Here is a 25,757-nt window from a genome sequence, read left to right as displayed (position 1 = left end):
GCTGGATGCTTCAACAGGACGATGATCCCAAACGCAGATCAAAATCGGTTCAGGAATAGATAAAGCAGGCTAGCATTAAACTTCTGGAATGGCACAACCAATGCCCCCAACTGAACCCTATTGAAATGAGGAGATTATGGTTAAAAGCTGGGTCTGTGCAAGGAAACTAACTGAGAAGAGTCATTAAATATTCACCCAAGATTAATGCCAGAAGCCCGCGGATGGCTACCAAAAGTGTCTGGTCGAGGTGCCACTTGGTAAGGGACTCTTAATTAAATATTAGTGGAGGTGTAAATGTGAGCCTGGCCTGCCAACAAAGGAAGAGACGAGGAGGAAAGTGTGTCAGGAGGCATCAAGAGAGAAGGAAACACAGTAATAGTAGAGACTCTAAATGTAGGGACGATGCCTGGTAAAGGGAGGCAGTTGGGTGATGTGATTCAGGTTAAAATGTGTTTTAAATCTGCACCACTGCTTTTTGTCATGAAATTACCTCCCACCTACACCCTCATCTTTTTTCTACTGCAGAAACAAAAGTCGGCTTTTAATGAAAAGTCCTTCTGTTAATAATAAAACAACTACATTATTATTACTGGTATCTTTGTTTTTAGGGGTACTGTGATGAAATGTAGGAGCCCAAAAATGGTCTAAACTCACTTATGAGAACAACACAGACTACATGTGTGTGACAGAGATGGAGACAGATGCAAGAGGAACAGAATGAGTGAGGATGGATGAAATTCATGGGATCAACCATCCACAGCAATGGACAGTGGACAAGAGAGGTGAAGATGAGACTGCAGGCAGGGTGGAGTGGGTGGAGATGTCAGAGGTTATTTGTGACAGAAAGATAGTAGCAAGAATAAAAGGAAATGTTTACAAGATGGTAGTGAGACTTGTGATGTGTGGTTTGGAGATGACAAAAATACAGGAGACTAGAGCTGGAGGAAAAGTTGAAGATGTTAAGATATTCACTGAGAGTGACCAGGTGATTAGGAATGAGTGGGACAGCTCAGGACACAAGGTTAGAGAGCCGAGATGTAGATAGCTTGGACGTGTACAGAGGAAGGACAATATGGAGCACCAGGCAGAAGGGAAAGACAAAGACCACAAGAAGATCAGAAGATCCATGAATCTTCTCTGATCCACATATCTCCAGAAAACATTTATGGATGTAGTTAAGGAGGACGTGCAGACTGTTCGTGTGAAAGAACAAGAAAGATAGGGTGAGATTCAGGCAAATGATCGACCTTTGGCGACCCCTAGAGGGAGCGGCTGGAAGAAAAAGAAGCTTTTTAAATATCTGAATTTTCATTTATGTTTTTAAGCGCAATTTTTAATTTTTGTATACTTTAAAAAATCCATTAAACAATTCTTCTATCATTGCTGTGCAGATTCTATAAAATTTTTAGACTATACCAGGGGCGATTCTAGGATCAGAGCTTTGGGCTGCCCAGCCAGGCAAGATAAACTTTACTCTTCACAATGAGACGTCTTCCCTGTCTCTGTCAGTTCCTGCATCCTTAAATGTCTCCAGTTGTCCCGAGTTACCTCTGACTGTCTCCTTGGTGTATTTAAACCCCTGTTCCTCTCTGTCCTCATCGTCTGTTGCCTTCATCTCCATTATCAGCCATTATAATTTTACCATCTCTGTGCAAGTCTGCAAATTTCTTTATTAAATCATAAGATTCTTAAATTCATCAGGTCTCTCTGTGCCTGGGTCCTCGTCACAAAACATGACATCACTGTTTTGTACATTTTAACACAATTTAATCCCCACATTTGTGAAAGAAAAGCAAAACACTTTTTTGAAAAGTCTGTAACAAAACCATCAAATCTGATAAAGGTTTTTAAATGCTGCAAATGAAGAATGGATTGGAATAAAAAAAATACATATTCTAACCTTAATTACTGGGGGAGAATAATGAATGGTGATCATAGTGAGTAAGAAGTAAACTGAGTGCATTTTTTGTCAGAGATTCACTTTGAATGTGTATTTATAATACAATACACTCAATACACAAAAAATACACAAAATACACTCCAAAAATAGAGTTCTTGAAATGTACAAATGTACAAAATGTTGATAAAAAATGATAAAAAATGGAAGCAACTTTGCCTATGGTACAATGTATGAAAAGAACTTTACTGCAGATACTACTACGGCTCTGCAGATTTTTTTCTTTTATTTTAACCTATGTCGCTGCACCTTGAGTTTGGCAAATCTGTCTGTCACTTTTTGGTGGTCAACTCTCTCAAGCAGTTTAACAGTTTCTGTTGTCCCGGTCACTGTTTCCTGTCTGTTTCCTTACCTGTTTCTTCCTGACCTTGTGCTTCCTCCTCACGTTCCTCTCTTTCCTCTCTCCCTCTTTGGACTGACAATCATACACAAATAGATTGTATTCAATTACATGAAAAAATTACATTAATTTGAAAAAAATATATATTATTAAGATCACTAATAAAAAAAAGTCCTCTCTCAGTGTACTTTCAACCAAAAGGTAATGTTAAGGTTCAAAATATTGGGGATGGAGACAAGAGAAAAACCACAATAACAACACTGGTCCGGTCGGGTTGAGTCAAACGATGATTTAATGATCACACACGTGGGAGATGGACACTGATGCAGACAGCCTCAAAATCTCAAAATGGTGGAGCATTGCTCAAACTTTTATAGCCTCTGGTGCCTCCACCTTATCATACAAAGCCTAAACATTCACATGCTCTCTCTCACACAGCGCCTGAGCTACGACCTTGGCTCCCCGTTTATCTGCTCCTGCTGAAATGGGGCAGAAAACTCCAGCACACTCTGTTCTCTTCTACTCAGACAAATTAGACAATAACCTTCTGCGAACAGTATTTCTTATAACTCAGCAATATAATGCATCATAAAACAATATCATTCATTCACAACAAGTCAGCAATTTAATGTAATGCAAATCAGTTTAACTAATGCAATAGTTATCAGCTTCTTCTAATTCAGGAGAATAATGCAAACTAAAACTACATAATAATTCACAATCTTTAATTAGGGGTATAACATGGCATAAAATAATATCATAATTTTACAATTCCCCCTGATGAGCCCAAACGCCATGACCCTTGGACCCAGTTGATGTCTCGGCAGTCACTGTGTCTGACTCTGCTACGGAGGGTCCTCGCATCTCTGTGACCTCGTCTGGTGTCTGTTCCTTTCTCTGTAAGAGACAGAAAACCAAAACACCTCTCTTCCTAACCCTAATAATCTAATGTTGTTATCTACTGACCTTCTAGTGATTCAGAATTGGTCTAAACATTCAGAATGTCCCAGGGACTTATTCTAATCATATCTTGTGTGTGTGTAAGCGTGTTTGCATTTAGCCCTCTGCACTCAAGGCATTTCCTACACTTTATCAGTCCGGACAGTCACGCCGAACGAAGCTTCTGACCTTCAAAAGGCCGAGTGCCAACTCGTTATAAGCACATTTGCAAGGTGTGTCTGAAAATTATTGAAACCCCTCTTTTTAACAAAAGACAAAAAATTAACAAATCTTCTAAACGCTATTCAGTTCATTTCAATGAGTAATGATTAAACATGAAAGTGATAGTTTATGCTTTTTCACTGATTCTCTAAAAGGTCCGTCTTCTCGGACCGCTATTAGCTTAAGCTTTACCATTCCTAAATTATTAAAGACACAAATGAAGTTATAAAATGTTCAAATAATCCTGGTTTGATGTTAAAGCTCAACTTTCCCCCCTTTTTTGACACATTCCAATGTGTCAAATCAACGGAGCTAGAACATTCAAAAAAAAAAAGTTAGGCAGCTACAAAGTTTCCCAGACTCTTAAGGTGATCCGCGTGTAACGTTCTGACTCAGGTATTTAATATTTTAATAAATGTCGTTTAATTAACTGCCACTATTTAAACTAACCTTAAAGACATAATTGAAGAAAAGATCACAAAGAATAACATGATATCAATGTTATGTAAGCGCGTGTGGCCTTCTATGCTCGAAGCCTTTCCCCTCAATAGATCAGTCAGACATTCGCGCTGACTGTAGCTTTTAACCCTTATTAACTTGAGCACAACTCTACAATGAGCAACAAGTTGCAATATGTATAAAAATGATCATGGTTACACCTGCAATGAAAAATTATATCATTATCCTAACACCTGTAAATGGAAGATTCATCAGAAGTTATAACAATCACAGGAACACAGATGTTAGTATAAGGTCAAAAGCTTCAATAAATGATCATCGATGCAATGCTTGTTGCATGATTCTCATACAATAATAATGCTGACATTGAAAATAACAGTATAACACCCCCTTTTGTCCCGTTTCACTTGACACCTAAACGTTTATAAATGCCTCTTTAATTCTTGATTTTATTTCCCCCTTTTTCATAGACCTCGGTGGAGGGTTTTTTGTTTGTTTGTTTTTTTCTAAAATTAATTGACTCTCTATAGTGACCCACTATGGTTAATAATAACATGCTCAGTCATGAGTGGGATCAAACCTTTTCTTCACTATAGCATTTAATATTCCCAACAATATAATGTAATACCTTAATTAAAACACAGCTACTAAAACACAATTTCCTTAATGCAAACATCAGTAGCTCAAAATTAGCAACCAAAGGGTTCAGTCTGCAGTTCACACTGCTGTGAAGCTACAGCTCTTTAGTCTCTGTCATTCTTCTGTTCTTGCAGACAAAACAAAGCAAAACAAAACATCCACCCTTCTTTTACAGGCTGGGTGAATTGTCTGTGGACATTTAATAATCCTAAAGTCAGCACCGTTTTTGTCTCAGTATCAAGTCAGTTAAACTTTTAGTCGTCAGTCCATGACTTTTAGTCGTCAGTCATATGCATACATCCACACACATTCATACCAAAAGTTGCTGATAATGGAGTCTCACGCGCAGCCTATTCGAGGCTCCATCACCAGCAAGATGACGTCATCATTTTAAAGGAAACAGCTCCTTGTTTTTTTTTTTTTTTCTTCTTTGGACTGGATTGACTCGCTGCAATCCTTTTAGGCTTCAGGATCAGTGTCCCATATAAGTGAATTTTCTCCCAAGCTCATTATAATCATGGAGAAAAAATACTTTGCGACTGTTTTCAATAAGAATATTTTATAGCGCTTTAAAGTTCAATCTCTCAGGCCTGGATTAAAGAGCTGATTTGTTAAATCAGGAACTCACAAAATACCAAAATATCACCACCAGTGGATCACACCTCTCAGATGTTCTTATCTCAGTGCACTGTAACAAAAGCAAAAACAAACGTAAACAATAAAACACTCATATAATAACAGATACTGGGGCCCATTGCAAACATGTCCAAAGTTCAAACCATCTTTCTCTCTCTTAGAGAAAGAGAACAATCCAAACCTCACTGATAGAATCAACCTAGTATCAAACAAAACCCAAAGATCAACCCAAACTCCTTTTTGCACCAACAAAACATGTTGGATTTACTTGACTCAATAGTGGACACTAGTTACACACCAACTCTTTACCTTGGCAAAAACGTAAACAACTAAGTTGAATCAACACAACCTTTTCATAATCTCTTCGAAATAAAACTCACACCATTCATTCATCATTTTCGCTCTGTACCACTGCTCCTTGTTAGACTGTGTGAAGCACAGTACACAATTCAGTGGAGGCTTTGAGCCATAAACAGACATCACGCACAGACATTGTTTTCATTATCAAAGTGCTTCAGACCATGTCCTCTAAATCTACACAAATGCCCTCTGCGTGGCATGAAATACATTTAAGCAATAAATAATCAATCAGTTCTTGCTGTTGTAACCAACTCCGTATTTGGATGTTTGTGTGCAGCATTTGTTAGTAAAGCATTCTTCATTGCATCAGCGTGTGTGTGTGTGGATCACTTCTCAGTTCATTGAATCAACATTTTAATTTGTGTGTGTGTGTGTGTGTCATTTCTCCCTCAATCAACGAGTGCATATGTTCATATGTATATTTCTTTTCACTCTGAGTCGGTGCATGTAGATGTGTGTGTTTGTGTGGGTGTTTGTGTTCATCACTTTCCTGTTGTAGTGTTCTGGGTAAACCACGGCCTGAAGCGTGCCCTGGGTCCTGCCCTCCTCCTTTTCAGTCTGTTTGCATCCATTGGTGCTGCTGCTCAGAGTTCTGTCCATACTGGTTCTGGCCCCAATTGAGGCAGTCCTTTTCTCCAGTGTCCAGCATCTTCTCCTTATTTCGCTCCTCCTTTAACTTGACCCTTTTGCTTCGGTCTTCCTTCAGGGTTTTGATACGCAGCTCAATTGTCTGGATGTCCGTTTGTTGCTTGCAGAAGTGCGACTGCTGTCCGTTTGTTTGCAGGTGGAACGGCTGACATCCAGAAGGTGTATAGGAGAGTCTGCAGCTTCCACCTCCCCAGTGGAAGACCTCAATCTTTGTTCTGTTAGTCTAACACAGGCCTCAAGGCTCTCTGGGATCCCTGCTTGCACTCTCAAGCCCACGGCTGAGGTCGTAGTCGTGGTCCCATTCCAGGGGAATGGAGTCCATGGTTGTTTGGGTGTCTCGGCCCGAGCGTTCAGTCCAGAGCTGGGCAGCCCAGGACGCTGAGCGATCGGAGGACGGCAGAGGCGACAGGAAGCCATCCCCCTAACGTTCGCTCCATAGCAGACCGGACAAATCACACTGCTCATCTAGCTCCAGGATGCTCCGGCCTGATTTCAAGTCCGGTGTCTTGGACTCCAAGCCTGATGGGTTCGATTTTCAGCTAGCTCCTCCTGGGCCATGCTCAGTTTCTGCTCTGATGCCTCGAGGTCTTATTGAGGGCAGAAACCTCAGAGTCTTTTCCGTAGAAATCAGATTTAAGTCCATTGATGTTTTCCTTGCTTTGCTCCACGGCCTTTTGCGGCTCTGCTGTTCGGCTCTTCTCAGAGGTCAGCTCCTGGCCGAGCCCCGACACCTGTGCCTTCAGCTTATTTTCTCCTGGTGTTTTGTCCATTCTGAGGTGCCTCCTGACCTCAGTTACTCCTCCTGTCTCTGGCACGCCCTTTTTGCTGCCCGATGGTCATTGTTGGTCCGTCACTGTCCTGCACAGTTTTAATGCAGAGTGGTTAAGGTCAGCATGGTTTTGCTCGGCCTCACTTTTCATCTGGGCTTAATGGGCGTCTCGTCACAGCTCTGTCAGCTGAAGCTGTCTTTTTCCATATGGCAAGAATGTAAAGAGTGTGTGAGAGGGGTGTGTCCAATCAGGCACAATGCTGGTGGCTTTGCGAGTGCCTCGTTTTCCAAATCCAGATGTTTATTTGTCACGTACACAGCAACAGAGAGAACAGTCTGTTGTTGGGATGGCTGAGGTCCTTCACGATCTTCCTGGTCTTGGTCCAGCACCGCCTGCTGTAGATTGAGTGCAGGTCAGGGTGCTCGGAGCGGATGGTGCGCTCAGCTGATTGCACAACCCTCTGTAGTGCTTGTCTGTCCGGCATGGTGCTGTTCCCGAACCAGACAGTGATATAGCTGCTCAGGATGCTCTCAATAATTCCTTTATATAAGGTGGTCAGAATCGGTGGTGGGAGCCGGGCCTTTCTCAGTCTTCTCAGAAAGAAAAGACGCTGACAGAAATCTCCCCGTGTAGTGAAACGGGCCTTGGATTACCGCTCTCCGTCTCTGCTGCATGAGATCATTTTCCTGCAGCACTGTTGACATTTTCAAGTTGTTGTTGCGGGTTCAGCTGCTTTAGCATTTGGTCAGGGTCACATCAAAGATGGTAGAGGAGAGAGCAAAGATGGTAGAGGGGAGAGCAGGAGTCCAGGGTCAGCCTCGGCTTTTCCGGGCCGACAAAGCAGCCTGTAATCAAGCATAAAGAGAAAAAACAAAACAAAACAAAAACAAAAACAAACGAACAGGAAAATCATGTTGTATTGGCTGTGTTACTCAGAGAGGGGAAAAACAACGGGACCAGGCCCTGTGTCAGCCTTCTCTCCCCCTTTTTTTGTTTTTTCTCACCATATAATCCTCTCATAACCCACCAAGCTGACAGGACAACACAGGTACATGTTAAAATTCTTAAGATCATGTTTAAAGCACAAAAATGGAATTTTCTTTCATTTAGTAATCACTTGTATTAATCAATCAGAAGAAAACATGTCACAATTTGACTTTTATTAACCACTAAATTTGTCGTGTTATCACTGGTTGTGATTTTTTTTTTGAAGTTAAGTTGTTGTCCTGCAACCCAGAGGGTTTATTTGTTAGTAGTGGATAAACTTTATTGTGTAACGGCGGGTGTATGTTAAGCTTCACTGCTTTAAAGTTGCTGGAAAATCTTCACATGTTCATGGGTGTAAGCTGTTTCTTCATTGCGTGTATGTGCGTTTGTACATGGGCTAATTTAACGTTTTTTCTCAAACGAGGCATTTCTCTAGCACGTGCCTCTCTCTCACATTTCTCTGCTTGTGTGTGTTTTTATTTCACCTTTTTGTTGTGATGCTCCAGGCGCCTTCCCAACCTCCACAAGTCTGTTGGCCGCAATTTTATGTGTTAAAACTTCTCTTAATTTCTCCTTTAATTCTCTGCTAGCTGCTGTCTTTTCCACAGCTGCTGATTCTTGCTGAGTTTGGTTTCCATTACTATAATTTTGCTTCGGCCGCCGTGCTTGTGGGGGCAGTTGGTCCAGCCCCATAGCCACCTGTATCAACACACTGAGAGATTTATTTAATATCATTTTCATCACTGTTAAATAGACTAGCAGGCAAGACGCCCACCTTTGCACTGCAGACTACATGCCAGTCTCCCAACACACTCCTCTCTGAGTTTCAGCTTTAAAACCCAACATCATTCACACCCTAGTCATTCAAAACCTTATTTGTAGTATCATAATCAGCAAAATCAGCGTTTTAATTACAGGCATGTATCATTGTTTGCAAATCAAAATTATAAAACTCAAAAACACGCTAAACAGGAAGCAAAGTCCTCTGTGCGCGTCACAGCTCATTTGCATGTTCACACACCGTCTAAAAATAGCTCGCAGTGCTGCAGCTGCACGTCACACACAGGGTCACACAAAGCTCAGACAAAACTCTTTTATTTTATATTACAAAGACGTCTTATATTTACAATCACTGACAGGCCTGACAGATTCAGCACCTAACAAATTTCGACAAATTTAAAATAACGGGTCTCACCGAAGAAAGTCCAACTTTTTTGTAGTCAATCAAACAGTATCTGTTACTTCTGGGAACAGTTTCTGACCTAACTTCTAAATCCCTAACTCAATTTAACTTTGTCCAAACAAGCACATGACACCATTTAAAACGGTGAGGAGATTCTAACTCCTAGCTTATTTCAGGATGCCCTGTACCCCACAGTTAAACCAAACTGAACTAACCCTGTTCGCCGACAGGTCAAGACCGCGCGTCCACGGCCAGGAGGGGGCGTAACCCCCGGGCTATGTGCTTCTTAGCAGACTTCTGGGCTGCCGTCCTATAATAATTTTCACCTAACCGATTTTGAGAAATTTTACCATAACGGGTCTCACCGAAGAAAGATAACTTTTTTACGACCAATTAAACAGTCTCTGTTACTTCTGGGAACAGTTTCTGACCTAATTTGTAAAACTATTAACCAGTCTCTGTTACTTCTGGGAACAGTTTCTGTCCTAATTTCCCTACCAAACTACCTGAGCCTTCAGCTCAATATCCAGGGACTCAAACCCAACATTCTCTGTTACTTCTGGGAACAGTTTCATATTTCTTCAACTTCATTAAATACTCTTAAGCAACTTTAACTGCATACCACACGGTGATTCTCATCAAAATCAAAACAGACACTCTACCAGTAATTTCAGTGAGTAGACTTTAATTTAGTCATATCCAATTTGGCACACTTTGGAAATAATTCAACAGGTAGTGCCTTACCTTTAGATAAGCCGGCTTTTGTCCATTCACATCAGACCACTGGCTCGTGCCTGTCCGTTCGACAACCTCGGACCGTCCAAACTTTTAAATTCCACCCCAATACCACAGGACGAGCCCCCAAAATGTTAAGGTTCAAAATATTGGGGATGGAGACAAGAGAAAAACCACAATAACAACACTGGTCCGGTCGGGTTGAGTCAAACGATGATTTAATGATCACACACGTGGGAGATGGACACTGATGCAGACAGCCTCAAAATCTCAAAATGGTGGAGCATTGCTCAAACTTTTATAGCCTCTGGTGCCTCCACCTTATCATACAAAGCCTAAACATTCACATGCTCTCTCTCACACAGCGCCTGAGCTACGACCTTGGCTCCCTGTTTATCTGCTCCTGCTGAAATGGGGCAGAAAACTCCAGCACACTCTGTTCTCTTCTACTCAGACAAATTAGACAATAACCTTCTGCGAACAGTATTTCTTATAACTCAGCAATATAATGCATCATAAAACAATATCATTCATTCACAACAAGTCAGCAATTTAATGTAATGCAAATCAGTTTAACTAATGCAATAGTTATCAGCTTCTTCTAATTCAGGAGAATAATGCAAACTAAAACTACATAATAATTCACAATCTTTAATTAGGGGTATAACATGGCATAAAATAATATCATAATTTTACAGTAAATAACCAAACCACATGTACATCTAACAAAAGATATAAATATTGAAACTCTGATCCAACATTATCCTTTATTGACGGATCATTTGTTCTTTCATTGTTACCTGAATGTTGTTCCTGGATTTAATATCGGCACATGCACATATGACAAAGTAAGCAGCTTCTCTCATTCCATTTCAAACAAGAACGTGGCAACAACAGTAGGCTAAAACAATTTTAAGTTTTAGATTTTAAATAGGCTATATAAATTTCAATCGGAGCAAAAAAGAAACATGGTCTGACTCCTACCTAACCTAACTATATAAAGAGTAACTGAAGGTTAAATGCAGCTAATATGTCCTGTTTTAAGCCAGGCACTTACAACTCCTCTCCGCTGCATCTCAGCCACCATCGCTCTGGCAGGTGCTAGAGCCAGAGTAGGGGAGAGCCGAGCTGGAACAAACCATTTTGGGAGGGGGGGGGGGGGGGTATCTATACTATTTTTGTTAAAATGTTACGTCTCAACCAAGTACTGTATGCTTTTTATATTTTTATAAGTGTGTCACACAAACAGCAAATATTGTCAAAAAAGTAAGAAATCTTTGGGGGTGCTTTGATTTATTTTGCTGAAGCACCCCCAAAAATGGGCTAAAATTGCCCCTGGACTATACCCTTTTATTCATCTCACCTTGTCTGCAGCGATGCACAATTTGGCCGCTAGGTGGGAGTAACGTCACAGCTTTGACAAACGATACCTTCCGAATAAAAAAGGAGAAAAAAAAGGAAGGAAGCAGCAGCAGCAAAGCGCCAGCACTGACCTCACGTGAACTTAAAATGTCGTTTACAACTTCACAGGCAGTTCAGAAGTAAAGAGAGAGGTAGTAGCCGTTTCCCTTCAGCTCGGGTCAGTCAGCGGAAACAAGGAAGTGAGCAGCTGACTGACTTCCAGTTGTTCTCTGCTGCCGCTGGTAAGACTTGTTCACTTTAACGCTTTGTATTGTCTCGTCGCGGCGGAGCCGTGTGTTCGGAGAAAGTGTGGGTGTGTGTTTTCTTTTTGTTTGCTGGACTTTGTAGAAATGAAGAAAAGCAGCGCAGCTTTTTGTACCCGGCGTGTACGTGTGCGTGAGGGGTGCTGAGTGGTGGGCAGGCTGACGCACTGATTTGTGCGTGTATTTCGTTTCTCTTTGGAGCCACGTTCCCATTTTTAAACCTCCAAAAGCCTCATTCATTGTTTTTGAAGCGAAAGCGGAGGGAGACCTGTAGTGTTTGTCCCTGTTGAGGTGTGTAAAACATTTAGAGAACGAGGGGTTTGCTATTGTGCAAAAGCCATAGTATCAGAACTCATCTGAACCATTTCCTGAACATGAATTCAATGTAAAACACACTGCAAAGAGACTAGGAACACGTGTGTGTGTGTGTGTGTGTGTGTGTGTGTGTGTGTGTGTGTGTGTGTGTGTGTTCTAACAAGGCGAATACTTGTATCCAATGAATACGGAAGTCGGGTTTTTTTTGTTATTCTAAACACAAAAAATTGCTTGTCTTTATTTTTGTTTACTTATTTTACTTATTTATTTATTATTCAATTTATTGTCGAACTATTTTGGTTCAGAAGTTGAAAAAACGAGTCAGCTGTAAACAAAGATCACAACTATTATCAGTCTGGTCCTCCGTTTGAGCATTTGGAGCACATCCTCTTGTGAAACTCTTGTGAAAAAGGGAATTTAAAAAAAGAAAAACGATCTACACAAAACCCTAATTAAACGCTACCTGGTTCACAACAAACTATTGTTCTAACTGACGGTGTTCAACAGATCCGCATTTTTTTTACATCGCTATAAAAGGATCTATTGACTCCAGACTTACGTGGAACAGTAATCAGTTGTTTTTGTCTTGGCTTTGGCCTGGTAAGTGTTACAGGGATTGGTAACGTGGATAGACAGGCTGTTTTAAAAACATTTCATTAGGCTGTTTTATATTCTTTCATCTTAAGTGAAGAAAATGGCCTAATGAAATGTTTTTAAAACAGCCTGTCTAACACTTACCAGGCCAAAGCCAAGACAAAAACAACTTAAGAAATGTTGGCCACTCTTTATGTATTTTCATTTTCAGACAGAACCAAATCATCACATGCTATAACTTGTCTGGTTTTGTAATAATAAAACAAAGCTTTTGTTGAACTCAAATTAAAGTCAACACTGTATCAAGACAGTTGGGTCAGGTCACGATTACAAAAACAGCCCTGCTGTACTTACCAACTGTATATCATATATTAAAAGACTTTGAACATTTAAAACTGTCTGAGAGCTGAGCTCTTGTTGGGATGCATTCTCTTCTTGCTAACTGAGATGAGTTGGACTTGATGAGCATAAAATCTGAACATCATCTTTGAACACAAAGGTTTTGTTATTTGCATCTCCTCATGTAGAGAGAGAAGGTTTATTTCAAATCACACATTTCTATAGTAAATAGTTGAAAAACATGAACTTCTAATTGTTTGTCTAATACTTTGGCATTGTATATGTGACCATAGGTGAGCTCTTTATCAGTAGAAAGAGCTGTAAAAGTAATAAAAATACAGTGAAAAGTCCAAAATGTCTGCCCTCCTGCACATTTTCCAAAGCCAGCCAGTTTTAGCTGTGCTGCCTCTGGCCCCGGGCCTTATGTTTGACACCCCTGCTCAACCGGGTTCAGTGTAAGGTAGCCACACAGTTCTTTACTCACTCTTTAGGATTCCTCTGTCCTCTCACCCCTAAAGCCATTTTCAGAGCTTTTTCCTTTATGAGAAGTAAACCAGTAAAGCTGCGTAATAGTGGAAAAATCAGGTTGTGTATCTTTCAACCTAACATAAATGAACCTATTAGTTTACAGAGGTCGTGTGTCCTGCAGTAACACTCTGATAAGTGTATGTAAGTAGTGGACCTTTATACTGGCAAGCCTTTTATGGGCTCTTTTTTTCCCCCAGTGAAGGCAATTTGTATTTCCATGCAAAGCTAATTGTGTGCTCAGTGCATAATAAATGTATAATCTTGTAGTGGCCGCTGTACCTGCTGTTCCACTGGCTGTGTCATAAAAACGTCACACGCATGTTATCTAGCTCTCCACGGTGATATATTTCAGGGCTGATGTTCACCTGTACTTCAACAGGAGGCTTTATTGAATATAATAATTAACAGCTTTGTTAATGATTTAGTTGTTAACAATTTTTGGAGAACAATAACCTTTTCTTTGGACCATCTCAAAAATTATGCTTCAGTGACTCAGTAGTTTTTTGTGTTTAATAAAAGGGAGCCAATAACTATTCAATCAGTCCATGGAAAACAAATAGTCCAGCCGCCCATTACGTCTCTGTATTTCTCATTTGATAGCTAATCACAGAATTGCTGATGGCTAAATTGAACTAATGACTGACTCCTCCCCGTCATTATGGCGACACCGGCGAACTGTGGCAGATTGTCTCAAAGGTTAAAAGCCTTTTATTGGAGCCCTGTTGCTGATCTCCGGTGCTGCTGTGATGAGATGACTAATCCCCCCCGGACAAGGAGCTGCAGGTGACAGCTGGGAATGTTATAATTTAGCTGCCTAATTTATTTATGAGCGAGCAAGGTTTTTATTTTTCCAGGGGAACAAAAGAACCGGCAGACTGGAGAGGATGCTGTAGTCATTTTTGTGTGTGGTGCTTTTGTTTATGTCTGTTTGTTCTGCTTTATAGAGAAACATTAACGAATGTGACTTCAGTGGAGCTTCGGTGGTACTGACAGATACAAGATTTCTATTTAGTTTAACAACAGAGAGTGATGCTCTAAAGTTCAATAAATAAATGAAATACTCTCACTTGCCACTGTATTAGGTACACCTTGCTTGTATTGGGCTTGCACCTTCAGAACTGGCCGACTCCATAATAGCATAGATTCAACAGAGATTTTGTTCCATATTGTCATGATGGTATCACACAGTTGATACAGATTTATCATCTGCACATCCAGTTTCCCTTTCCTCCGCATCTGCATCCTGCTATATTGGATTGAGATCTGGTAACTCTTGCAGTCAAAGCATACACTTATTGGATGGTCTTTATCCCACAGCAAGATGTTATTTCTCAAATAATCCCAGCAAAATGCTTCAAAAGGCAAGCTCCAATACCTAGATCAGATGGAGAAGTTTGTTTGCTTGTGTGATTGGGTGAATGTGGCATGTTGTATAGAGTGCTTAGGGTACTCTGGTAGAGTAGAAAAGTGCTATATAAGAATCAGTCCATTTAACATTTACCAAAAACCCTCCAGAGTCTGAGGTTCCTTTCCTCATGGTAGCTCAGTGTCCCTGCCACAATATTAAGTTAAGTTTGAAGTTAAATAAATGTTCTACTCTATTTTTAAATATTCAGGATTTATGTAATTTATATTTAACACACTCACTCATCTCACTCAAGTCTTATTTTGTTGCCTGTTAACCATTTATTAAATCTAGACATAGGTGGTAAGCAGCGGCATTGCTTACTACCGATGTGTACGCACCGTGGATACCTCATGAATGCCAATCCAATCTTCAGTGTGCACTATACCTCGAAATATTGTAATGGCAGTGGTGCTAAGAAAGCTGATAGCAAATGCACGCGCTGCTCTCACTGAGCCTTTGCTCAGGCCCTGCCCAGTTATTTATATTAGAATAACTCTAGAATCTGGAATGCTAATTAAAACTTGCACTGCTGTGAAGTGTTTGCATTCAGGTGTTTCTGGCCGTCACACTATATTTCGCTCTGTTCTTTAACTCTGTCTTACTGGTGGCGTGCTAAAGGTCATGACCTTGGTGTAACAAAGGCTGAATGACCTCAGGGTCACTGTCGGTTACTCACAGCAGTTATAGATGTTTATTTACAGTTTATATCTGTTAGAATTCTTTGACCCTCTGGCCAGCAAGAAGGGCTTCCACTTGCTTTACTGCGACCTGTCATCGCCTCAGAGGTCAGTAATGATAAGTTATCTTTGGGCAGTGGCTGGCCTCCCAACTCCCTGCCTTGACTCCTCCCCTTTTAGTTTGTGTGTTGCAGAAGAGGACACGGTTATTTCTGGGTACCAAGGTTAGCCAGGGTCACGTGTGGGATTCAGCTTACGTCCGTCCTGGCTAAAAGTCCAGGACACGGGAGGGACGCGTCTGCTCTTCAGCAGCCAAAGCATTTAACTGCCACTAAAATAATCTGCTCCGCATGTGAGTGGAAGTGACTTTAAATAAGCTCTTAGAGTCATTCAAAGACTGTGGGGCGCGTGCAGTTGGCTTATGTGCCATCACTGAGAGCTGATATGATCTGCCTCGTCTGTTCCCGACAACTTTTCCCCTGGAATCAGCGGTTTGGTACGGGTGGATGGGTCAGCATGGCAGTGGTGTTTATACCGATGAGAGATCTGGATCTGGGTTTGTGTTCTGTTTGTGGACATATAATAATCTCATACATTAGCAAGCTTCTACTTTAAGCTTGGCTTCATTTCACGTATGGCTCATGGGTTTTGGCTCAGCTAAGAGGGTGTGACACATCAGCTTTGCGTACTTATTGTGTGGTCTCGGGTAACATAACAGATAAGCTGTCGCCCTACAGATGCTTATTATATCAAAATGCTTAGGCTGCAAGTCTGAACAGTTAAGCAACTGGTTTCACTATGGTTAGGCCACTTTCTTCTCACCTGAGCCACAGGTGCTGGGACTGTATCCTCACTGTCTGTCTGACTTAATTCACAAAGGTATAATGACCAAGTATATGTATATGAAAGTCGTAAACAGAAGTTTCAAAGCGAGCACTTTCATTCTGCGTCTTTTATTCTGATAAATCAGCTTTTTTTTTTTTTTCTTAAATAAACTGTCAAGTCAACTGTAATAAACTCCTTTTTTCCTGCAATAATAAATGTAGAAAAAGTAGTGTGTGTGACCTTGTTGGTGTCCGTTTGCACTTCCCAGTTTTTATGGGTGTTACTTGTACATATTGAGCTTGGAGTTTGTTTGCATTAAGTTCTGTGTTTTTTGTGAATGATGTATATCAGTTGGCGGATATTATCAGATGATTGTGGCCTTTCATAGATATACTTGCATTAATATACTGGATGTTGCTCAATATGAAAGCTTTACTGATAATTGCTAGTGGGAAGCCACATTAGCAGTGAATGGTTTGAAACTCCATTGTTTTCTGGCCATTGTTACAACAGTGGCGATAGCGAAACAGCAGCAGCAACAAAGACGATGGCAGGCAGCAGCTCTGGGCTCCATTTCCTCGAACGCCTCTGGGAGATTAAACCTTCAGTTATGCATCAGTGTGTTGTGAAGCAGTTGACTGATAACCCTGACCATAAACTTCATAGAGCAAAAATCTAAATCGGAGCGGTTGAGATCTCTAGATCTATGGACACCTAAAACAATGAATGCATTGATGAAAATACTTGGAAAAGTAGAAGATCTACACTTTAATTTAGACTTGTTCATGGTACTACATATGGTAACACATAGAACAGAGGTAATCAACTAAAACTTAACAAATTCTGGGTCAAATCTGTATCAAAACTTAAGAATTTCCAGAATATAAAGTTCCACATGCAGTATCATTCAGTGCGAGGTATTCAGAAATAGCCCGGCAGTTGTGGAAGTGTCGGTAAACAAAGTACAATTCAATTATAAACTTCTACAATAAGCTGAAGGCTACTCTAAAAACAAAATATTAATAAAATCTTATTTTCTCATTTCAGATGTAAACTATCTCAGCTTTAGACTCTTTTTTTCTCTCTATCCTTCCCCTGACTTACTTTTACAGACTTCTGCATCTCGTGCCTTTATGCAGTCTCTGTTTTCACACTCTGAGTAAAGGATTTGAGAGGTTGAGTAGTGTCACGTGGGATGAGTTATAAAGCACGTGACTTGTCTCCTGTTTCCTGTGTGCAGTCAGTGAGTGCTGCAAAGGCGAAAGAAATGGTTGCACAGATTAAAAAAACATTACCGTAAATAGGAGAAATGTTGCATAGCGTGAAACAGAACTGTGTCTGACACGATCATACTGGGGATCTTCTCACTCAGTTGCATCATGTAGACCCAAGACTAGGCAATAAAACTGCCTTAAACCATTTACAGCAGTCTGAAGCTTGAGATTTAGCTTCACGCAGGTTGCATGTCCATACACGGACATCATAAACAGTCTTTGTATGCATTTATATGATAGGTATCGAGCTGTTTGTATTTTCTATCTTAAGAATGTAAATGCTAGCTAGAGTCAAGGCCACAGTTAAATGTACATGTGACTTGATAGAGGGAAGGCCTGGCTTCTGCTTGGGCCTTGTCGTTATGGAAACAACAAGTTTGCCAGACTGGCTCTTTAGAAAACAGATATTCATCTAAAAAAAAAAAACCTAAGCTACAGCATGGGCTCATATTTATGAAAATGACAGGATCTTTTAAAGATTTTTTTTCTATCAATTAAATGTTTAAATTCAATTGGAGGCTTAAGCTCCTCCTCGAGTGTCTAATGAGAGTTTGCAGTGAAGATAAAGCTGGGACTGATTTCACTGATGCATCAGTCTGGCACAAAACTCTGTTTTCTCACACGTCTGTTTGATGGCTGCTCTGTTTTTCTCACAGCACATTATTAGTATAAGCTTCTTTTGCTTGCTCTGTAATGACAAGGGGATTCCTCAGCACTTAATTCCTTATGTTTGATTTGGCAGGATTTTTTTTTAAAATGCCAAATTCCCTTGCTGACACAACGCTGAAAGGATTTGTCTCCCACAGATTATATGTATAAGTGCAATGTCAAACATCGAGGAATGAACATGAATAGACTTAAATAGGATTTAAAAAATAGCAATGCACAATGACTGACAAATTAAAGGAAAAACCTGAACCCTTGACTCCCTACAATGTAGGAATCCAATGGCTCTGGTCAGCATTATGCTGGCATGGGAGGAGTCTTCTGAAACTTATGTTACAGTATTCACATACACAAGCTGCCAAGAGATATAAATTTTGTTATCAGAACACAGGACACTATATACACATACACATTTACATAGACAAAATTAGAAAATAGTACAGCAACTAGTCTTTCAGAGTCACCAGAGATCAGCTCAGCCCCACCTTCCGGCAGAGGGGGGGGGGGGTGTTGGCCTGATATAATAGATAACTCACTCCATCACCATCATCAAAACACAAAATGAAGCAAGAAAGGCATTTCATGCTTCCTGTATGATGGTAGTTTTTTCCCCCTTTCATACTATCTACAAAAAAGCTACTATTTATTTGGCTTTTTAGATGATTCATACAGAACTCATATTTGTATATATTAAAAATAATTAGTGTTTTGTTTTTTTTAAATACCTCCTCTTCCATTTGGGAGGTTTTATGTATCAGGGCGTAAAAATGATCTTTTCCTTAGTTCTTAAAATACAACTTAAGATAAACTGCAACACAAGATGTCATACTGTGCCATTATTAATTTAACAAACTAGTTAAAATGCAAAAGCAATGAGTGAATAAAACCAACAACTAGGGTAAGCACATAAATATTTGGGTGAGTAGTGGCCAGTTGCTGCTAATCAAATTCACTTGATTATCATCAGTAAGTGTTTTCACCATTTTGGCAGTTAGCAGCATTCAAATGTGTTAACAAACGATAAGGTAGAAAAATATCAGAAGTGAGAATCATTCAAGACACAAAGAGTGGACCTCCAAGCAAATTCACCCGATGTCAGAAAAACTGAACAAAACAAAACAAGAGCAACAGCTCAGACTCTACACAGGCCACAGTTACCATGTTAAAGTTCATGACAGTACAATTAGGAAAAAGACTGAGCAGGAACATGGCAGCACAGCTTAGCTTTGCAAAGTTACAGCTGAACAAACCATAAGACTTGTGGGGGGTCATTCCTATTATCCAGTGCCATTTGAATCCCTGTGACAGAAGTGAAAAACTGATCATTACTTATTTCTAAAAGCTTGCCTTATACTTGTAACCCACATCTACCATAAAATGCAATTATGTGTCAGAAATTATTTAACCAAAATCCCACACCCCCAGTTACCTTTGTTTAAAGTCAGTTACCAAGTAGGTCGGTAACAATTATCACTGTTGCAATCCCTTGCATTCACAAGGACCACAGGAAGTGTCACTCTTTTGTTCTTTCAAAATGGTTCACTGATGTGTTAAAGCATAACATCCCCACCCTGTGACCTTTATTTACAGTTCAAACTGATATTGTTTTTGTAATCTTGATCATATGGATGATAAACATGTTGCAAATTCTTTTGTCTTCTGTGTGTGCATTTGCATGTGTGGTTCTGCATCACATGAGTAATCATAGCTGACTTGAGCATAAAACATCTACCCTGTTAGTGCTTTGCATACTAAAATGGTAACGTGCACACACTACTGGGCAGGTTGGTCATTGATGTGATATGCATAATGTTTGAGTGTTTTTAATTTATTTTAAGCATGACTTGTAGAGGTTTACCCTATAAAACCTTTTTTAGTTTGAATATTTTTCCGTGCAATCATGTAATATAAATTCTGTCATATTTTGGTATCTAAACCACAAACATGTCAGGCAGTGAGACTGCCCATGTGAGGAAGACTGTTAAAACTATTACAAGTTGTGTTTACACGATAATGATAGTAAATTTGAAAGGAAGTACGTCGGAATGATTTTATTTTCAATTTTTTATCTTGTGCTGTTGAAAGAATTAAAATAAGCGAGCTTTATAGCCGTTTGAGTTTTAGCTCTCTCTGAAATTTGAGTATGAATAACTTCAAAAAGGTGGACTAGTATTCCTTTCTATGCCAGGTGCAGCTAAGAACATATTAACTTGTCATGAAATCTTTATTGTATTTAAATGTTATGTGTATGCTCTTGTTATCAAAACCAAAAGTGAATGCAGGTGTCCAGGTATTTTTATTTAAATAATGTTAGAAACTCTTAAACATTTTAAATGATTATAATTTCATTAAACAGGGTGAATTAAGCATTTCATATAATGATGTAGTATGAGATTGTACAATTTTTGTTTGTTTTTGCTAAGCCCTAGCCATGAAACAAAATAGATCAAACTGCATTAAAATTTCTTTTCAATTCACATATTTTAGATTAAAGCTAGGTTGTAGTTCTAAACAGATCATTCATGTTCTTTGATAATACTTATCTTGCTTCTCCCCAAGACAAGAACTAACAGACTTAAAAACTCCTTTGTCCCACACGCCATCAGACTGTTTAACTCCTCTCTGGAGGGGAGAGGGAGGGGAAACAGGAGGACAAAGGAGGGGGGAACAACTAAGCTGTAGTGCCTCTTCACCTCACTGTACAATACCTTGTGCAATACTTTTTGTAAATAGTCAACAGTGCAATAGACTCAATACTTGAAATATGCAATTCACTTGTATTTTTATTTTTTATTCCTATTTATTCTATTTATCCCCTTTGTATATTTTATTTATATTTGTCTCTGTATTTATATGTGTGTGTGTGTATGTATGTGTATATATATATATATATATATATATATATATATATATATATATATATATATATATATATATATATATATATATATATATATATATATATATATATATATATATATATATATATATATATATAATAAATAACAATTCTGTAACTGTAACTTCGGTCGTTGCTGTGCTTTTTGGAAGTCGAATTTCCCAGAGGAACCCACCCGAGGGATTAATAAAGTTCTATCTTATCTATTAACACCCTCTTAAAATTCATTTCAGCTGTTAGAAAACATAAATACAGTATGAAAGCGACTGTACATTCAAACCCCTTAGTAATAGAGGTAAGATTGTCTCGTAACAGGGGGAAGATTTGACGTACATCACATGTGGAGAATTTGGACAGTTGTTATAGCATAATATCCTGACTTGAACAGTGTGTTTTTCTAATAGTTTAACAACCCCTATTTTTAGTTAAATGATAGAACCATGAAAATCTTGACTTTTCTATCTACTATCTTGAAATGACACCAAATTGTAGGAGTGATCCAGTAACATCCATAGTGGAGAAAACCAAACAGAGGATATCATCAGAACCACCTCATTTCAACTGTCAAGCATGGTGGCGGAGAAGTCATGATTTGGTCGTGTTTTGCTGCCACAGGAACCATGAAAATACAACAGCACAATGATCCCAAGCATAGCTGCAAATCTACAACATAATGACTGAAAATAAGGGGAAAAAAGTCAAGGTGTTGCAATAGTCCAGTGTAGTTTTGATTGAAATGCCTTTAAGAGAGATGTGCTTAAATGAATGCCAGCGAACCTCAATTAATTGAAGCAAAGTTATAAAGATTCAAGGCCAAAATTCTCAACAACGATGTGAGAGACTGAAGTCATAGAAAATGATTACTTTAAGTTACTGTTCAAAGGCAATCTGCAAACTACTGTGTCATGGGTGTACTTAGTTGTTTTTTTCTTAGTTTTTGTGCAATAAATAATGACAAAGTGTAATATGTTATGTGTCATATGTTATGTGTTTTAATGGTAATTTTCTATAGGGACATAATTGGACTTCTCCTAATCCTGTATTTCTATTTTGGTACCTGGTCATTATTACTACATGCATTGTGAATATCTCTCGATACAAAAATATAACAATAACAAATATGTAAATGTTATTTGACTGTGGTTCAATAAATGATTGCATATAAATAAACTGCAGTTATCTTATAGGTAGAATGGCCTTTAAAATTGCAATAACCCAGTTTCATCATTGTTTTTATAGCCCTCCATTTCATTCTCAACTGGTAGATGTAACGACACTGTGCAAACTCGTAATGTTGTGTTTCACATACAGTTCTGTCTTTTTTTAGCTACTGAGTGCTTCTGCTACTACCAAATACTGCTTCATTAGTCATGCTTTTTAAAGTATTTGTGTACTGTTTGTTCCCAGGGCAAGAACAATGGTATGCAGATGTTGGCTGTGAGGTTTCCTGTGTCAAGAAGACGCTTCTACGCTGGGACATGACTCTCTACCTCAGTCCACGTGGAGTCCACGCCATCTTTTCTACCTCTTAGGACAGCTGCTGTTGTTTTTTTTCTGTTTTCTTCTTTCTTTCCTACCTCAGCACATACTTTATCAAACTTGTTATCAGCCAACAGACTTTCGTTTATGACCAGGCCTTCAAGTTTTAGTCACCCAGTCACGGTCTATCACAGTTGACTGGTTTTGTTCTTGCTTAGTAGCCACCTTCATCACAGCCTACCCCCTTTGACGGCAGGAGCAACCTGAAGGAGCCATGTCACATTGGAGTGTGTGATGTTGGAGCCCTGTGTAGGAGCAGCAAGAAAAAAACAGGGTTGGAGCTGCAGAGACATTCCTCAGTTTGTGGTTGGCTATGAAAATTATCAACGTGACATGGGCCAAATGGACGCAGGCATGAAGAACGAGATGTTTCGAGAAGAGGAAATGGACGATGATGATGAGTCGGTAAGTAGCAGGTGTACAATATTAATATAGTTACAATACACTTTTACAGTGGGCAAAGAAGATCTCATTTTATTACAGAACAGGAAGCTGCAGTGTTGGACATTTTTAGGCATGAGGAAGTGACAGGGCTGGAAACTTATAAAAGTTATGTTTGGAATTGGATAATGGAAAAAGAAATGGAAACAAAAATACTCAAAGAATGGCATGAGAACAGTGTAGCAGATAAACAGTGGTAAGGCTTCTGGGCCTTAGTGTCCTGTTGCTATAAATGGACTATAAAGTACTGCTTCATTAGGAGCCGTAACCTTTGTCTCCGTCTTTGAGATTCACAACGTTAGCTTGGTTAATAGGATTGTGGCTGACACTATATTGTGTAGTAATCTTGTATCCAATATATTCACCATAAATGTAATCAAGTGTCCTTATCAGTAAAGCTTTTGTTTCTTTTTGTGTGATGTTTAATGCATTTGCAAAGCTGCAAGAACCATCATATTTTTCAGGTTTCAGAAAGGGTAATTACTGACTTAATGTTCTAATGGTCATCCACGGTTGTTCTTCTCGCCCTGTGGGACTGTAGCGCTCATTACCCACAAGACGGGGTGTTGATGAAACTCCTATTTTAGGATCCTTATCAGATGAGGAAAAGTAATCCAAAGTTTGGCTCGAGGACAGAGTGTGCTGCAACTTAAACACCGCTCTGTCCCCTCTGCAGTGGTCCTCTTTATTATCACACTTGTAGCAGTGCTCTGAGCTGGACTTTGAACAGCTTCAGTTTGAATTTTTTGCACTTTTCAAATATCATTTTCAGGGTTTCTTAGCCGCAGTACTAATTAACAACATAATCTACTCTTTGCCCCCCAAAAAATCTATATTTAAATGTAACTAGAAAGTGCATTTTCTGAAGAAACTGCAGTGTGAATGCTTGAATCTGAATGTATGCATTGAAATGAAATAATTACTGAATTTAAGTTAAAAATTTTGAATGAGATAAAAAAAAAACCCCGAATTTAACCTGAAAACAAAAGTGCTGAACTGCTAAAAGCTGAAGGTTACACAGAAGAAGAAGTTGGAAAAAAGCTGAAAATGTTTTAATTGTAAATTAGAAAACCCTAAGAAATGAGAAAAGAACATTTAGAGTCAGAAAACATCTGAAAGAATATTAAAAGGTCATATTCTTTGAATCACTGAATGACTAAAATGTGATCCCTCCACTTGGACCCACACAGTTTAAAAAGTTTACATCTCTGAGCTTTGAAAGACAAGATGTTGGAAAAAGAACAACGATGGCGACGTTTTGAGGGTAAAATGATGGCTTTAACACTGTGGACACAGCAGCAGTTGAAAGAGAAGTGTTTAAGATTAATTTTGGTACAGTGGCAGGCAGAGCTCGTTAAGCAGGCAGGTGTGAGCCTGGTTGCTATAGTGACCGCACCCAATGGCTCCATACACACGGACACAGACATGCGCCTCACTTTTGCTGCTTAAAATGAACAGAAAAGTCAGGCCGAAACAAATCGTTCCCAAATGAAAAGTAAAAGTCGTATTGACAAAATTCTTTCACTGTGAGCGACAGCAATGTCTAGTCTACCAAATTCTCAGTTTTCATGTCTGTGGAGTTTATTATATGGACGTGGTGACAGTGGAAAGACACCATGCTCTTCTGATTTTCAAACGAACCTTCTGAGCCATTTTAACATTAGAGTCTATGGAAGAGTTGGAGGGAGGAGGCTGTGCATTGGTGACATTTATGAAAGAACCATAACACCTAGTACAATAGTAAACACATTGGATGAAAGAGGACAGCCATGGCTACGTTTTGAGGGTAAAATCATACCTGTAGAGCAAACGCTGCGGACACAGCAGCAGTTTTAAAAAAGATTTTAAGATTATTTTTTTTGCTCCTCTCACTCTAGCAGTTGAGCTGCCTCACTCTAGCCCCAACATTCCGTCCCATACACACCCATTATAAACTCTGAAACGGCTGAAAAAACATCATGAAACTTAAACTGGAACTGAAGAAAAAGTATAATAGATATTGAAAAGATAAATGCAAGTTGAATAGTTGAATGTCTTGTCTTCGTTTTAAAGTTTGAATGGTGGCTCTATGTCAATGTATGTGGAAGTAGTAAGAGTTTAAAAATGAGTAAGTTGAATGAGGATTTGAAGGGTCTCCCCATTGAAATACATTATAAATTTTTGTTGAATAAAGTTGAATAAAATTAAAAATATAAATGTTAAAAATATGAAAAATGGAAGCAGTGTTGTCCAAAAGAATAGGAATCTAACGGTGTTGGAATGGTTTTTCTAAGTTGAACGGTTTTGAAGGAGTAGGATTACAAAAAACGTACGGAATACAGAATAAAATATAATAATAATAATAAAGATTACAACAACAATACTGTGAATGCTTTTCAAGCATTCACACTAATAAACAGTCAGAGGGAACTTTAGAAGCAACTGAAGGTGTCTTATTTCTCTGTCGGTCACTCTGAACCCTCACTGCTCACTCATCAAGTGAGCACAGAAGAAAGAGAGCTTGCACTGTGCTTCCAGTTGGAGAGGAAGATGTCATAAATCAGTACTGTCTATAGCTTAGATAATAATTCTTTATTGTAAAGAATTAGAGAATTAGAATTACTAAAGCTTCAGCTCATCTGATTTTTAACAGTTACTGCTTTGAAGGAGAGAGATGTCATTTGGATGTTTAGTAAAATAAATAATAACCATAATTAAAATAAAAAATAAATAA

The 25,757-nt window shown here is 39.1% G+C and overlaps 2 protein-coding genes across 8 annotated transcripts in view; one reads left to right on the top strand and one right to left on the bottom strand.

The window, feature by feature from the left end:
• The window catches only part of acanb (aggrecan b), a 49,047-nt gene extending 38,110 nt beyond the window's left edge, over positions 1-10,937 (bottom strand). The window contains exon 1 of the mRNA XM_085282898.1: positions 9,885-10,937. The gene's annotated coding sequence lies outside the window, so the exon portion shown is untranslated. The remainder of the gene's footprint in view (positions 1-9,884) is intronic.
• Positions 10,938-11,331: 394 nt separating this feature from the next.
• The window catches only part of ppip5k1b (diphosphoinositol pentakisphosphate kinase 1b), a 49,762-nt gene continuing 35,336 nt past the window's right edge, over positions 11,332-25,757 (top strand). For all 7 annotated transcript variants that reach the window (XM_085282893.1, XM_085282890.1, XM_085282888.1 and 4 more), the window contains exons 1-2: positions 11,332-11,518; positions 22,472-23,008. In XM_085282893.1, the coding sequence (XP_085139019.1) occupies positions 22,838-23,008 (171 nt within the window). In that variant the 5' untranslated portion in view covers positions 11,332-11,518; positions 22,472-22,837. The remainder of the gene's footprint in view (positions 11,519-22,471; positions 23,009-25,757) is intronic.

This window comes from Mchenga conophoros, linkage group LG7 (genome assembly GCF_057382185.1).
Source record: "Mchenga conophoros isolate Kocher_MC1m ecotype Shallow Benthic linkage group LG7, M_conophoros_male_GT1.1, whole genome shotgun sequence".
NCBI lineage: Eukaryota > Metazoa > Chordata > Actinopteri > Cichliformes > Cichlidae > Mchenga > Mchenga conophoros.
Note: the sequence above shows the minus strand (reverse complement) of the source record. Positions and strands in the feature narration are given on the sequence as shown.